This window comes from Peromyscus eremicus, chromosome 3, assembly GCF_949786415.1.
Source record: "Peromyscus eremicus chromosome 3, PerEre_H2_v1, whole genome shotgun sequence".
NCBI lineage: Eukaryota > Metazoa > Chordata > Mammalia > Rodentia > Cricetidae > Peromyscus > Peromyscus eremicus.
The window spans coordinates 49450911-49465351 of NC_081418.1; the positions used below are offsets into that span (position 1 = coordinate 49450911).

General features: G+C 46.4%; 1 protein-coding gene across 1 annotated transcript in view; it reads right to left on the reverse strand.

Annotated features, from left to right (window-relative positions):
- Positions 1-11120: 11120 nt before the first annotated feature.
- Positions 11121-14441, reverse strand: part of Kiaa1549 (KIAA1549 ortholog) — a 78064-nt gene continuing 74743 nt past the window's right edge. Inside the window, exons 19-20 of the mRNA XM_059257018.1 lie at positions 13125-13270; positions 11121-11650 (exon numbers count right to left, since the gene is read on the reverse strand). Coding sequence (XP_059113001.1) covers positions 11396-11650; positions 13125-13270 — 401 coding nt within the window. The 3' untranslated portion in view covers positions 11121-11395. The remainder of the gene's footprint in view (positions 11651-13124; positions 13271-14441) is intronic.

The following is a 14441-nucleotide window of genomic DNA, read 5'->3' on the forward strand; positions in this document are numbered from 1 at the left end:
AGGGATTGCAGAATAGGGGGTGAGAAGACTGTGAGGGCCAGAACAGGAAGTCTGTGAGAGTATGTCTCCTAGAAATGTCAGGGAAGCTACATCCAGGAAGCTTCATCAATATGGCTGCCCAAATACAACCTGACCAAGGAAGACACCAATAGACTTGCTGCTGTGGAAGGGGGAAATCCCAGGAGGCCTCAACTCCAGAAGAGGGCCTACAGGCAACTATGGAATGGTGAGGGCTGGAGAAATGGTCTTCCCCAGGGATGAGCCTCCTAATTGGTTATCCAATACCAACTGGTCAGCCCTGAAAACATACAATCAAGTAACACGCAAACTGAGCTGACTGTATATATATTTAGGGATATATGTAACAAAAAAGAGGCCAGGAAACAATTGTGTATAGTAAACATACCCCTACTTAAGGGCCAATTAATTTCTGATCCAATAGAAAAATAATTTGGGTGGTGGTGGCGTACGCCTTTAATCCTAGCACTCTGGAGCTAGAGGCAGGTGGATCTCTTGAGTTTGAGGCCAGCCTTGTCTACAGACTGAGTTCCAGGACAGCTAGGGATACACAGAGAAATCCTGTCTTGAAAAAAAAAAAAAAATTCAAAGGTACAAAAACAAAGCCAACAAAATCTAGGGAGATACCCTAGAAAAATAATAGTCGCCTCCAGTACTTTGCTATTATAGATAATGTTACATATTAGGAAAAGGAACCCAAACATCAAACAACAAGTTAATGTAAAAACAAACCACCTTCTGGGTTACCTCTCAAAGTCCTCAGGACTCCTTTAAGAACCACCCACCGTTACACTAAAGGAGGTGGAAAAGGTGAGATAACAAGGTTCCGAGCTCAGGCATGGTGAAACCCATCATTGTGTACCGTGAAGACACACTAAAAACTCACTAGATTGTGTATAAGTCTACCAATATTTCAATGTATGCATCTACTGAGTATTTATTACACCCCAGTTATATGATAGATACTTCAGGAGCTCTGGGAATGTGGAATGTCATGGAGTGCACGACGAAGCCCTTGCTTCAGCCAGAGGGGCTGTAAAGAAAACACCGTGAAGGTCACACATGTGTACTTGGTGTGGTGGTACATGTGAAGGCCAGAGGTGGCCATCAGGTGTTCATTTGCTCTGTACCTTTATGCATTTTGTTGATAGGGTCAGCTTAGTATAAAGTCAGCTTGAAAGTAAAATGTCCTGAACAGTCCCCATCACAGAACACTTTTAACATTAACATGGATCCCATTTACTTGTGTGTGTGTGTGTGTGTGTGTGTGTGTGTGTGTGTGAGCATGAGCGAGCGCGCGCCAGAGTCCTGAAACTAGAGTTCACTCACTGGCTAGACTAACTAGCCAACAAGGCCCTGGGATCCTCTTGTTTCTGCCTTTCAGTGCAGGGATCGTAGGTACCCCCACACCCGGGTTTTCACATGGGCATGAGGAACGCCAGCTTCAGGTCCCCATGCTCGAACAGCAAGCACCCCATTCACCGAGTCAGCTCCCTAGCTCTCACCTACAAACAATGGTTTATTTTTATGTGTATGAGTGTTGTCTGCATGTATATGCGTACCACATGTGTGCCTGCTCCCCACAGAGGACAATCGGGGCGTTAGATCCCCTGAAATTGGATTTATGGACAGTTGTGAGCCACTATATGGGTGCTGGGAACCGAATTCAAGTCCTCTGTAAGAGCGCTCAGTGTTCTTAACCTCTGAGACATCTTTCCACTCTCCAACTAACTTTTTTAAAAGACTAAAATTTACTAGAATTTTGATGCTGGTATCTTTAGTGTACTTATATTAGCTTTTATTTCCTTGTTTGATAATAACGTAGATTTTGGGCTAGAAAAAGGTAAAACAGTTAAAGATTGCTGGGCAGTGGTGGCGCACGCCTTCAACCCCCCAGAACTCAAGAGACACAGACAGATGAATCTCTGAGTTCAAGGCCAGCTGGTCTACAGAGTGAGTTCCAGGGCAGCCAGGGCTACACAGAGAAACCCTGTCTCAAAAAACAAAAAAAAAAAACAAAAAAAAAAAAAAAAAAAGAAAAAACAAAACAAAAAAACAGTTAAAGATCATTGGTTTTGTATGATGACTATCTCATTTTTTGTTTGGTTTGGTTTTGGTTTTGGTTTTTTTTTGTTTTTGTTTTCCGAGACAGGGTTTCTCTGTGAAACAGTCCTGGCTGTCCTGGAATTCACTCTGCAGACTAGGCTGGCCTCGAACTCAGAGATCCTCCTGCCTCTGCCTCCCGAGTGCTGGGATTAAAGGCGTGAGCCGCCACTGCCTGGCTATCTCATTTAAATTTAGTGTGTCTTGAAAATGTTTAACATTACTGATAATTTATAAATCAAATTTGTCTAAGAAGAATATCTGCGACAAAAACACAAGGTTCCCAGACCTCACTTACTTTTGTGTGTGACTGTGGGGGATGTTGTTTGTGGAGGTCCTTCCACTATGGAGGGACTGGGGACAGAACTCAGATCCTCAGGTCTGGCAGCAAGCCCCTTTACCCACTGAGCCATTTCACTGGGCTAGTGGTTCTGACGTCAAACCAAGTCAGTAAACATTCTCTTTCTCTTACAGCTTTAGAAGTTCTCAATCTTGTCTGCCTTTGAATTCTCCTAAAATTAGCAGATCTAGCGTCTGTTTAAGGCCAGAGCACAGAACTAATGTTGAAAAACAACCCGCTTATTTTCACCGAAACACAGCAACCCAGCTCAGCTAGAATTCCTTTCCCCTTAAACTCTGCACTACCATTTTCTTCAGAATTTTAAAATATTAAATGAAAGAAACCACTCATTGAGACTCATGACCACATCACAGAGCCCCAATCCAAATATTTACCCTCCCAGGCCCTGCTAAGGGAGTCTCCCCAGCCCGGCCTCTGTATATGATGTTACCACGTAAGCTTCCAGATAGGGTTGGTTTATCCTCTCACAGTGCTACACCGTGGTGTGAGTAGACAAACAGTACATCGGCAGCTACACAAATGTGGTCTACCCAGACTTGCCACTGGGATCTTTCCAGACTTTAACAACAGACAACCAAACACACCCTACCTGTGGTCCACCCAGGATGGGCAGATGTGGGAGCTGAGAAAAGTGCTGGAGAGCCACTGGGAATCAAGTTACTAGACAAACAGGGCATCTTGCAATAACAAGGTTTTGGTAAATGATCTCCCTCGGGAGCTGGCCTGCTCCTGTTTCCCCTTTCACCTAAGCTGTGCTGAGCAGGGAGGGACAAACCGGGAGAGGGAGAGACAAGAAATGACCACTGCTGTGGGCGTGGGAGCAGCCTGACCTTCAAAACTGAAGCTGTTCGTTCCTAGTGACTGCTCTCCTAGTACTTTGGACCTGTTTACACTCAGAGCAGGTAAAATCTGGCTAGGTAATACATTCCATCGACTCCCTCAGCACTTCTGCTGCTTAAAAAAAAAAACCTCTCTTCATTACAACATACTATGATATACAGATATATAGAGAGGTATCTATACAGATCTCTGTGTATGTATATATGTATAGATTATCTCTTTATATATGTACATATCTATATATCTATATGTATATGTAATATTGTGGTACTAAGGGTCAAACCTAGGGCCTCGCATGTACCAGGCAAGCACACTACCATTAAGCTACAGCCATGCCCAGTATTTATTAATGAAAACTGTCTTGATATACTGGAATATATGATCACTGCATATTCATGTGTGTTATTTTTCTTTGGAAGTTTTTTTTTTTTTAATTTGCTTAAACATTCGTAATGTCCTATTCCTGCTATTAAATTTTGGGGGGGTGGGGGATCGAATCAGGGTTTCTCTGTGTAACAGTCATGGCTGTCCTGGAACTCACTTTGTAGACCAGGCTGGCCTGGAACTCACAGAGATCCAGGGATTAAAGGCATGGACCACCACGCCTGGCTTAGACTTTTAAGTCTTTTAAATTTTTTTTTTTTAATTTTAAGTGTGTGTGTGTGTGTGTGTGTGTGTGTGTGTGTGTGTGTGTTCACATGCATGGAGGTCCAAGGACAACATACAAGATTTAGTTCTTTCCATCATGTGAGCTCTGGGGATCAAATCCAGGTAGTCAGGCCTGGAGGAAAGTGCCCTTACTTGTAAAGACACTCAATGGCCAAGTTTTTTGTTTTTTGTTTTTTTTTTTAAGATTTTATTTATTTATTATGTATACAGTGGTCTGTCTGCATGTATGCCTGCAGGCCAGAAGAGGGCACCAGATCTCATTACAGATGGTTGTGAGCCACCATGTGGTTGCTGGGAATTGAACTCAGGTCCTCTGGAAGAACAGCCAGTGCTCTTAACCTCTGAGCCATCTCTCCAGCCCAAGTTTTTTAACTTTTTAAAATTAATTCTTTTACGGGTGGGGGTGTGAATGCAAGCACACACTTGGCCATGTCACACCTGTGGAAATCCCTGGCTGAGGCAGGATCTCTCTGTCGCTACACACGCCCATCCTCAGAGCTTCAGGTTGACTGTCCCATCCCTGTGTCCCATCTGGATGTAGCAGTGCTGGGATCAGAGATGTGGGACACAACGTCCAGCTTTCTTATTTGGGTTCTGGACCTGAACTTGGGTCTTTAGGTTTGCATGGCACCTTTCCTGGGCCATCTCCCTGGCCCACTATTAAGGTTTTTTTTTCCCTTTTTTGTTTTTAGTGTTTAGAACTATCTGAGTCTTCATATTGGGCTATGCTGACTGTTGCTGGTTTTGAGATTTCCTTTTGGTTGTTGTTGTTGTTATATTATTATTATTTTGGTTGTGCTAAGAATTGAACCAAAGGCCCCAAGCATGCTACACTCAGCTATTAACTCTCTGAACTTCTGAGACAGGATCTCACTAGGTTGACTGCACTCGCTTCAAACTCAACAGTCCTCCTGCCTCAGCCTCTGGAGTGCCAGGATTACAGGTGTGTGCCATTGTACCTGGCTGAATGCTCCTTGAAGAGTTATTTCCTTGAGCCTTGAAGCTGGCAGGCTCTGCCTTCACCATGAGTAGGAGCCATGCTCTCAAAGAAGCGTGGCAAGTCCTGGATTAGCATGCTCAGGGCAGGGCTGCAACAGCCATGACAATACCCTGTGAGCTCTCCCTGACAAGGTTAGTTTATTTGCGTATTTATAAATAAAGTTGCGAAGGGACAGAGAGGGTTTCTGTATCCTCTCTAGAGCTCCCCGTTAGTGAGGTCTTTTATACAAAACTGGCAACCTACAAAATCCAGTCTATGTACAGACTGGATTTTATCAGCATTGCCACATTTTTGGTCCCAGGATGCTATCCAGGAGTGCATGTTTTTCTTAGTTGTGTTCCCCTACGTTCTGAATTGTTCTGCTTTCTTGAGGTGCCAGGGAGTTTCATTTTCTTGGGTTTCAAAAAACCACCCCTAGTTTGCCCTATTCTCCTTTCAAGGTGGAAGGAACTTTGCTCTTCTCATTTGCATTTTTAAACCATAGTGTCCCATTCTTTTCAATCTGCCTGCATCTGCTTAGAGGATGCAGCAGCTGGGCCAGTGGGCAGCAGGAAGTGGACGTGGCACCTCTGATGAGAGCGGGGACACAATTCTGCCAGCTGCACTGAGTGGAATGCTTTTGATGGAAGTCCCTGGAAACCCACACTAGGTGTTCTCAGCAGGCACTCAAAAATCAAGGAACAAAAGGTCACCTCAGCTCGGGCAACCGCATTTGACAAACCACAACACAACTGTGTTGCAAAGGAATAAACCAGAAAGGATCACTTCGACACCAATTCATAGCATTTATTGACATTTCCATTTAAAATGCTAGGAAAGCTGTAAAAATTGTAAACATGGGAACCAAACACTGCATAAATTATCTCCAAACTCTACAGCACATTAGAAAACAGTGCAGCTAATTGAAGGGTAGAAACGTAACTGACAAATAGAAGGGCGGGCTCAATCGCTAAATCACACACCCACACTGAGACTTAAGTGCCCGTCTGAGATCAGCACACCATGATTGTCAAGTTGCAGTCTTGATGCCACAGGTGGCCCAATCCGCTCTGCAGTTTTGTATATTAACACGCATCATCTAGCATGAGGGTGCAAAGTCAGAACACGGACCTCAACCAAGCTGGAGACAAGTCGGTCCCGCAGCGGCCGGGCAGAGCAAGCTTCCCTGCTGACGCTAGTTCGGGTCTCTGTTCCTCTCTACTCCACAGCGAGCTCTGCGGAGGAGAGCAAACCCCGGAGCCTTTCTATAACCGTTTCTGAACCAACAACTCCCTGATGCTCAGAACGACTAAATTAAGGACCAGACACCTTGGTTGCTCTGGCACCTCCTGCTTCTTTCTCTACTGCAGGGGCAGAGCAGGGCGTCTGGCTTTAACTTAGCACTATGTTTCCCAAACTGTGTCTTTGGGAGTCAAGTCATGAGTCCTTGGTATCTGGTGGGCACGAGAAAGGACATCAGCAATGCTCCAAGCCCATCACTGAAGTGGCCCTGAAACAGAGAACCCGTAGGAAGGTGGCAAAGCAGGGAGCCTGGACTGACCTGCCCTGTGGGACACCGGGGAGGAGTGTATCGGATGTAGACATTCACTGTTCCTCTTGCGTCCTGGCTGGTTCCTAACCGATTCGTGTTCCCAAAGGCATTTACTATTCCTTTTCTACACTTCAATGCTGCTGTGTGTTCTTAAGATAATTGTCGAGTGTCCTGTTACACACACAGGCATGAATTAACACTGTACCACGACGGTTCAGTTTTCAAGTCTTTTTTAGCATGGACAAAAGAATTCTAGTTTAATCGCCACAATCACCACCCCCCTCCAGACCCCTCCCCCTCAAAATAAACCACCTGAAATGTGCACCACTCTGGTTTACTAGGTGACGAGTGTAAGCCTATATGTTTCATGAGAATGTTACAACAGAGGCCCATAGAAACCCGCTCACCTGTTCCAGGAATGTCTGTAATGGGCTGGTCTAAACGGTGGTGCTCAATGGACTGTCCCATGCAGACGTGTTTGTGCTCACAGGTGTAGAAGCGGACTTCCTCGTACTCCTGCTTGGACCAGATGTGGACAAGCAGGCTCTGATGGTGAGCTCTGGAGCCTTCACTTTGGAGGTAGAAATGACATGGCGAAAACTCCACTAGCAGTGAGCTTGGTAAATAGAGGAGCACCCTGCCCTGTGCCCAGAACCTTGACCCGACACCCTTCCAAGTGTCTAATTCCTCAGGATCCAGGATGGAGGGGCCAAGGGAGGCCTAAGGAATGATTAACTCGTGAAATTCTGCCTAAACAGACTAGTGTCTGGGGACTGGCTGGGTTCCTGGCGCACTCACAGAGACCTGGAACTGCAGGGAACACTGTATACAAGAAGGCAGGAATTACTGGTTTCAGCCTGAGGCCTTAAAGGCTTACCAGCACCTGTGCTTTGGGTCACAGGCCTCATGCCTTCAAAAATTCTGCTTGGCAAAAGTCCTACTGCTTAATAGTCATCTATGCCATCAAATCAGCACACACTCTGAAAGGAAACAAAAATGGGAAAAAAACACGGAGGTGAAAGAAGCCAGATGTACTTATCCACAACCTGCTAAAGACCACAGAGGACCATCAAGATCTGCTAGAAGCTAAGGCCTGCGGGGCCAATCTCTCGCCACTGACTAAGTTGAGACCAGACATCAGCAGTTCTTGGTACTCTGGCCCCCCTTCTGCGACACTGGGGCTCTTCCTAGGCAGGTCCTCACTAGCCTGTTCGCTTGCTTGCTGTGTTTCTGGACAGATTTCCTCCCAACACTATTTCCTCCTCTTCTGAAACTTCCTGAACAGTGCAGTTAAGGATTGAGTGCTCACACTACCACAGCTCCAGATCAAGTTCACTTTCAGTGACAGAGTACCCCATTCCTAAACCCTGATCCCCTGCCGTACCATCACCACCGGCTGGAGTAACATCAAAGTGGTTCTGCAGCTGGCTTCTCCACTAAGATCTCACCAATGCCAAACATGCAACTTCTATGACTTCTGAATATCCAACATTTTATGGCTAAATAAGCCATGCTGCTTATCTAGTGTCCATCTTTTATACCTGTCTGTACTATCCAGCTGAGATTCTAAGATCTCTTGGAAGACAGGGCTCATGTCTGCTGACCTATCTAGTGTCAGAAACTGCAGAAAGTTAGGAGAAAAGAAAAAAAAAAAAGGAGACCATTGAAGCTAGTGTTACGTTCGAAGCAGACCAGCAGGAAGAGGGGTCACCCTGGGCTTTCAGCTTTGGTCTGACTGCCTACATGATGTGAACCCAGACGCTGGCAGATCACAGCGTATCACATCATCTGTGCCAGAACATTGACACAGACAACATCTTACACGTTCACAGTGACTGAGGCTCCCTCCTCAAGGGATGTCTGCAAGCAAGATCACCTGATCCTTAGAAGCAGAGATCCTATGAGGTGCGTGTGCGTGTGTGCGTGTGTGCGTGTGTGCGTGTGTGTGTGTGTGTGTATGGGGAGGGGAACATGGTCTTGCTGATAACAAGAAAGACATTCCAAAGGAACCAGACACAAGGAATGAGCAACAAAGGAGACAACAAAAAAGCACTTCTCCAAGCTCGCTGTCCGAAAATGCGGACTCGAACCTGCAGTTTGTGTTTCTCAACAGAACTTGTACAATTAGGAGAAAAGGACAGACATTAAACTTAACTTTTATTTTGGGGTGCTTTAATATGTGGGACACCAAAGTTACACACATTGAATGAACAGGACAACCTTTTTCGGGGGAGCACATTGGCTGAGTGGCTGGACGCCTGCTGGGCATGGCATATCCCACAGCAGTTTAAGTGTGATAAAGCTGCTGTGTTTAGGGAAAAGGAGTGCAAACTGAGTGTGCTTTAAATAACCAACAACCAAGCGCGCTGGAGCTCCCAAAGGGTCTGTGTGCCAAACTACACCCCACCTTTGGCTGTAACACCTGTTTAAAGGTGTATCTGTTCTAGGAATAAAAATACAGGTAGAATCCCTTTATCATACTTTCTGTCTTTCTTTCTTTTTTTTTTTTTTTGTTTTGTTTTCGAGACAGGGCTTCTCTGTGTAGCTTTGGAGCCTTTCCTGGAACTCACTCTGTAGACCAGGCTGGCCTCGAACTCACAGAGATCCACCTGGCTCTGCCTCCCGAGTGCTGGGATCAAAGGTGTGTGCCACCACCGCCCGGCTCCTTTATTATACTTTCAAAGGCATCAAAATTGCGGTTGTCACCACATCCTCGAACACCACGGCTTATTCTGACAGTGTACAAAGGAGGTGATCACTTTTAGGATACTCTCTGTCCAAAACACTCATGATACAGGGCGAGAAAGGGCCATTTATTCTACGCTGTGTCATTTAAATTTCTCACAAGGTGTCATAATAAAACTCTGCCTGGATATTTGAGACTTGGTTTTTTGAGTGGCTTGGAAAGAGGATCTTCCAGCTTGGGAAGAGTATATACTAAATCAAGATTAGCAAATAAACCCAGAACAGGGGTCTCCTCCTCCATGCTTTGCAGACTGCCTGTGGACCACCTGATGAAGAGCTGTGGGTTCCTCCTGCACGCCTTCTCATCTGGAGTGTGCAGATAAGCATTGGCTGTACCAACTTCTAGGAAGAGGTGGTCCTTGTGTCCTGAGACTAAGAAGGGCAGAAACAATTCTGGAACCAGTGACTACAGTCTGGGAGCTTCTTCAAGCTGTTACCATGTTTTTTTGGTTTTGTTTGTTTGTTTGTTTGTTTTGTTTTTTTTCAAGACAGGGTTTCTCTGTGTAGCTTTAGCACCTTTCCTGGATCTCATTCTATAGACCAGGCTGGCCTCAAAATCACAGAGATCTGCCTGGCTCTGCCTCCCGAGTGCTGGGATTTAAGGCGTGCGCCACCACTGCCTGGGTGTTACCATGTTCTTAAAACTTGCCTAGACACACAGGTTTTGATTAGGCTGAGCTTCCCAAACTCTACCCCATTATCTGTTGTTCAATAAAAAGTACTCATTCATCTGATGAAGAGGCTCCTGGTGGGACTCCTCTGTTAGTCTGCAATGTCCCACAGTCTCATTCAGGCACCAGAATACAGAATGTCATTGACTATAATGTCAGAAGCTGAGAAATGTGACTTCAGAATTATACTGTGAGATGACCTCTCTCTGGCCCAAAGTGAGTAAGAGTTTTCAGACAAAGCAATAATAGCAAAATCAGAAATGGGGGAAACGTCATTTCCTTCATGGTCTCAAAACCCTGTATTTCTTCAGTCATTACAGAGGCTGACAGGAACACAGTTCCACTTCCAGGCTGGAGCTCAGGGAACTTGACTACTATGGGTAGACTCATGGCAACCGGGTGGTCCTAAGAATCATTGAAAATAATGTCTGCTTCCGTAAGACTTCTCATTCAAACATAATCTGAGCAAATTGTGAGCCAAGTATAAGGACCTGGCAGTTAGGACACCCCAACAGCCTCGTTCTGTAGGCTGGACCTCATTGAGATGCGCTACCATGTCACCAAGAGCTGGGTGTGCCCAATGAGCAAACAGCAAATACAACTAAGACTGGAAATCTAAACTCTGGTATGTATTTTGAATAACCAAATAAATATTAAGCTTCCCCCTCCCCAATGCAGGAGTTCATTTTTCCTTTTCTTCCCCCACCCCCAGAACACAACGAAACCGCCAACATACTCTTCTCCTGCAAAAGCCACAGTTGGGTTTGACAGACGGAAAGGTGAAGGGCCCTCGGAGCTTAGCACCAGAAGAAGGAGAAGGAACGCAGGCAATGGCTTTGTTTGGAATCACCAGGCTCCACAACCTAACATTACGTTTCTCACTGGTAGCTTTTTTTAGATTACCAAATGTCTCAGCACGTCTTCTTGTTAATATTACTATTAAAATAAGTTCCTATGGAGAAAAAGAGGGACCAAGCTGGTACTAAAATGTCTTGAAATCTCTCTTCTTAGGAAACAGAGAGCGGGTGTGTTGTACGCGCCGGTCAGACTCCCATGGAAACGCTGCCTCCTCCATCCCTAACCACCTGTAGGTTTTAATCTTTTGCCTCTGAAGGAGGAGACTAACTTAGCATTTTTGTTAGCTTAGGTCTGTGTTTTGGTTTTCCTCGTGTGTGTGTGTGTGTGTGTGTGTGTGTGTGTGAAGTGCTGGCTTTTGGCCCAAAGTACACACATTTTAACTGAACCCAAGTGGCCACCAAATTGCCAACCTAGCGGATGAACCATGAGTTGTCCGTGCGACTTTATGGCATCTTCTAAAATTGCAACTTGTTCCCTTCCTCGGGCAGCTTGCCCGGAGATGCTGCTTCCGACTCTTACAAACACCCACTCAGTTGATTTCCTTTTGGTCTTGCTTCCACAGGAAGCAGATACTTGGCAAACCTGAAGGGGGGGGCTGATCAGCTGTGGAAGTTCTGTACTGAGCCCTGTTTCTGGGAGAGCCTCAGAAGCTCCTCTCGGATCGCTTTGATGAGGGAGGCGGAGGAGTGGCCGGGTTGGAGGTCCTCTGTGGAGCTGGTGGGGTAACCCAGCCCAGGGCCCTGCAGCCCTCGGTGGGTGAGGTTCCCGGGAGGAGCTGAGGGCTCCCTGCCCGAAGTCCTTGGCACCTGAAACAGCGGTGAAGAAGAATACTCTTGATGTCCGAGCATGTGGGTCTGAAAGACACGGTAAACATTATTACACTTCCCCTGCGAGAACAAGAGATAAAGCAAACTGACACTGGCCTGGGGATGCCAAGTTGCCCTCTACCCATCTTCCACCAACTCCCTCAGCTCTCCAGCATGGCTCCTCCCACCCAAGACCCTGTGTGCTGGGTGTAGAGTGAGCGGGTGCAGACAGGAGCTGCTCCAGGGCTTCTGATTCATGGGGAGAACAGAGAGAGAGACTGGGTGCCAGAAAGGAAAAGTGGGGGCAGGGACACACACATGATGATATCCCAGAATGGAGCAGCTAAGGAGCCACTGGCAAAAGGCATGGGGAGAACTCATGCCTCCGTTCTGGTGCCCAGGGAGTATGCATAAGAACTGGGCGGTGGTGGCGCATGCCTTTAATCCCAGCACTCAGGAGGCAGAAGCTAGCGGATCTCTGTGAGTTCGAGGCCAGCCTGGTCTACAGAGTGAGATCCAGGACAGCTAAGGCTACACAGAGAAACCCTGTCTTGAACCCCTCCCCCCCTAAAAAAAAAAAAAAAAGGAAAGAAAAAAAAAGCTTCCAACTGTGAGGAATTTAGTGTGCCCACCGAGAAGGTAATAAATTGAAATAAAAGTTGGCACACAGCAATGAGATTCAAACAGAGGCATCCTCAGGTCTGCATTCTCAAAATCAGTTCGTTTATACCAAGAGAGAAAATTCTTTAAAAAAAAAAGTTACTTTCTTTTATTTGTGTTTGTGTGTCTTTCTGTGTGTGTGCATGTACATATGTCAGTGTGTGTCTGTCTGTGTGCATGTACATATGTCAGTGTGTGCCTGTGTGTCTGTGTGCATGTACACATGTCAGTGTGTGTTTGTGTGTCTGTCTGTGTGTGCATGTACATATGTCAGTGTGTGTTTGTGTGTCTGTCTGTGTGTGCATGTACATATGTCAGTGTGTGTCTGTGTGTATGTATGTGTGTGTTCCCACTAAGGCCAGAGAGGGCATCAGATCCACTGGAGCTAGAGTTACTGGTACTGGAGAGTCACGGGACAAGGGTTCTAGGATTTGAACTCTGGTCCTCCTGATTGAACAGCAAGTGCTCTTAACCATCGATAAGCTCTCCAGCCCCATGAAATTCTTGAGAAAATAAAGTCCTTGCAGAGATGAATGGTGCTCACGCTGAATAGCTAGAAACCCAAAGGACGATGGATGCCTTGAAATGCCCCAAGTCACGTACTTATCATAAAACCATCCCAGGTGGTGGTCAAGGTGGGAGCGTCATCGGCAAGCCAGTGAGGATACAGAAAAGGTAAGATCGTGAAAAGCTACAGTGACCACACCAAAGAAGTAGTCTGGATTTCATTCAGGTCCATGACTTCAAACCTGAAACTTGCCTCGGGAAGATCACAGCCATTCCACAAGTGGAAGGGACTTCACCCAACAGCACAACCAAGCTAGGGCAAGAGGAGCAAAGGGTGGAAACCCCAGATACTCACGGCTTCTCTTCGCCCTGCTTCCTCCTCCCCGTACACAGGCCAGCCTGGTCCCCCGTACTGGCCGCCTCTGCCGGGAGGAATTTCCACTGGCTGGGCCCCGATTCGACTTGCGATTCCCACCTGCGTCAGGTGCTGGATCTGGGAGCCTGAAAGGAACACAGCAGTGACCAGGTCAGCGTCCACAGCACAGCTGAAGGGAGGCTGCCAAGTCTCCTTCGGCTCTGACCATGGGCTCCTTCAAGGATAGGGAAAAACCAGGTATTTTTCAAACTCTGTGCTGATCTCGAGCATCTCCAGAAGGGGCATTTCATAAGAAAGCAGGTGGGAGAGAGAGCTGCTTTCATTTCCCCTCAACATGATGCTGATGCAAGGCTCCTAATTTCCCACCGCCGCCGCTGCCAGATGTCTGGGGATGAGGGATCACAGATGTCTTGAAAGGGGCAGAATGTTTTGAGGCTGTAAAGAAGCTGAAGTCTGGCACCTTCCTGCTTGTAGCTTTGAGATTCACAAGGACCTGAATGTATGATGTGCTTTTTTTTTCTTAAAAAGCAGGTGATGAGATTACTTAAATTCAGAACATTCAAAGAACACTACATGTTTCCACGACAGCCACAGCACAAGTAACCCCACTCGCTAGCTTAACAGCAAGAGGCAGCGAAGGCAAGGCCAGGTGTGGGCTAATTCCCCACACCCGGACATCGGCTTGTGTGTGGCTACAAAAGCCGGGTATTCCTGTCTTTCTCTTGTCGGCATCTGGCACATGGAAATACAACACCAACACCTACATTGCAATCAAGGAAGGAAAGGAAGGATCTTTATTTTATTTTTTGGTGGTGCTAAGGACTGAGTCCACGACCTTGTACTGTTAGGCAGGTGCTCCACCAGTGAGCTACATCCCAACTCGTAAAACTTGATCTCTGAGCATTGTGAAATACAGCACATAGTTCTAAACACTACTAGGATCATCAAGTTAACCCATGGTACAGAAGTTCTCTGGGAGGTCTTTGGGGTGATGTGGCCTCTCTGTTTCAGCCCATTTGGCTTGGTCCAGTTACCCTCACCTAACAGACTACATTTTAAAAGGAACTCTTCCATGGTCATATCTGGACATACAGCAATAACTGATGGTCAGGTAAAAAAGAAGTCTGGGCCTCGGCCAGGGCAGTGAGCTCCACATGAGCCCCGGTCTGCACCTGGAAAGAGTGCAGCATGGAAACCATCTAGCAATGTCGGTTGGCACTATCCACTCCATAGACACAGGCTGCGCATATCTTCAGAAGTCACAGATGTGGCCCAGGAAGGAATTTAAAGTATACC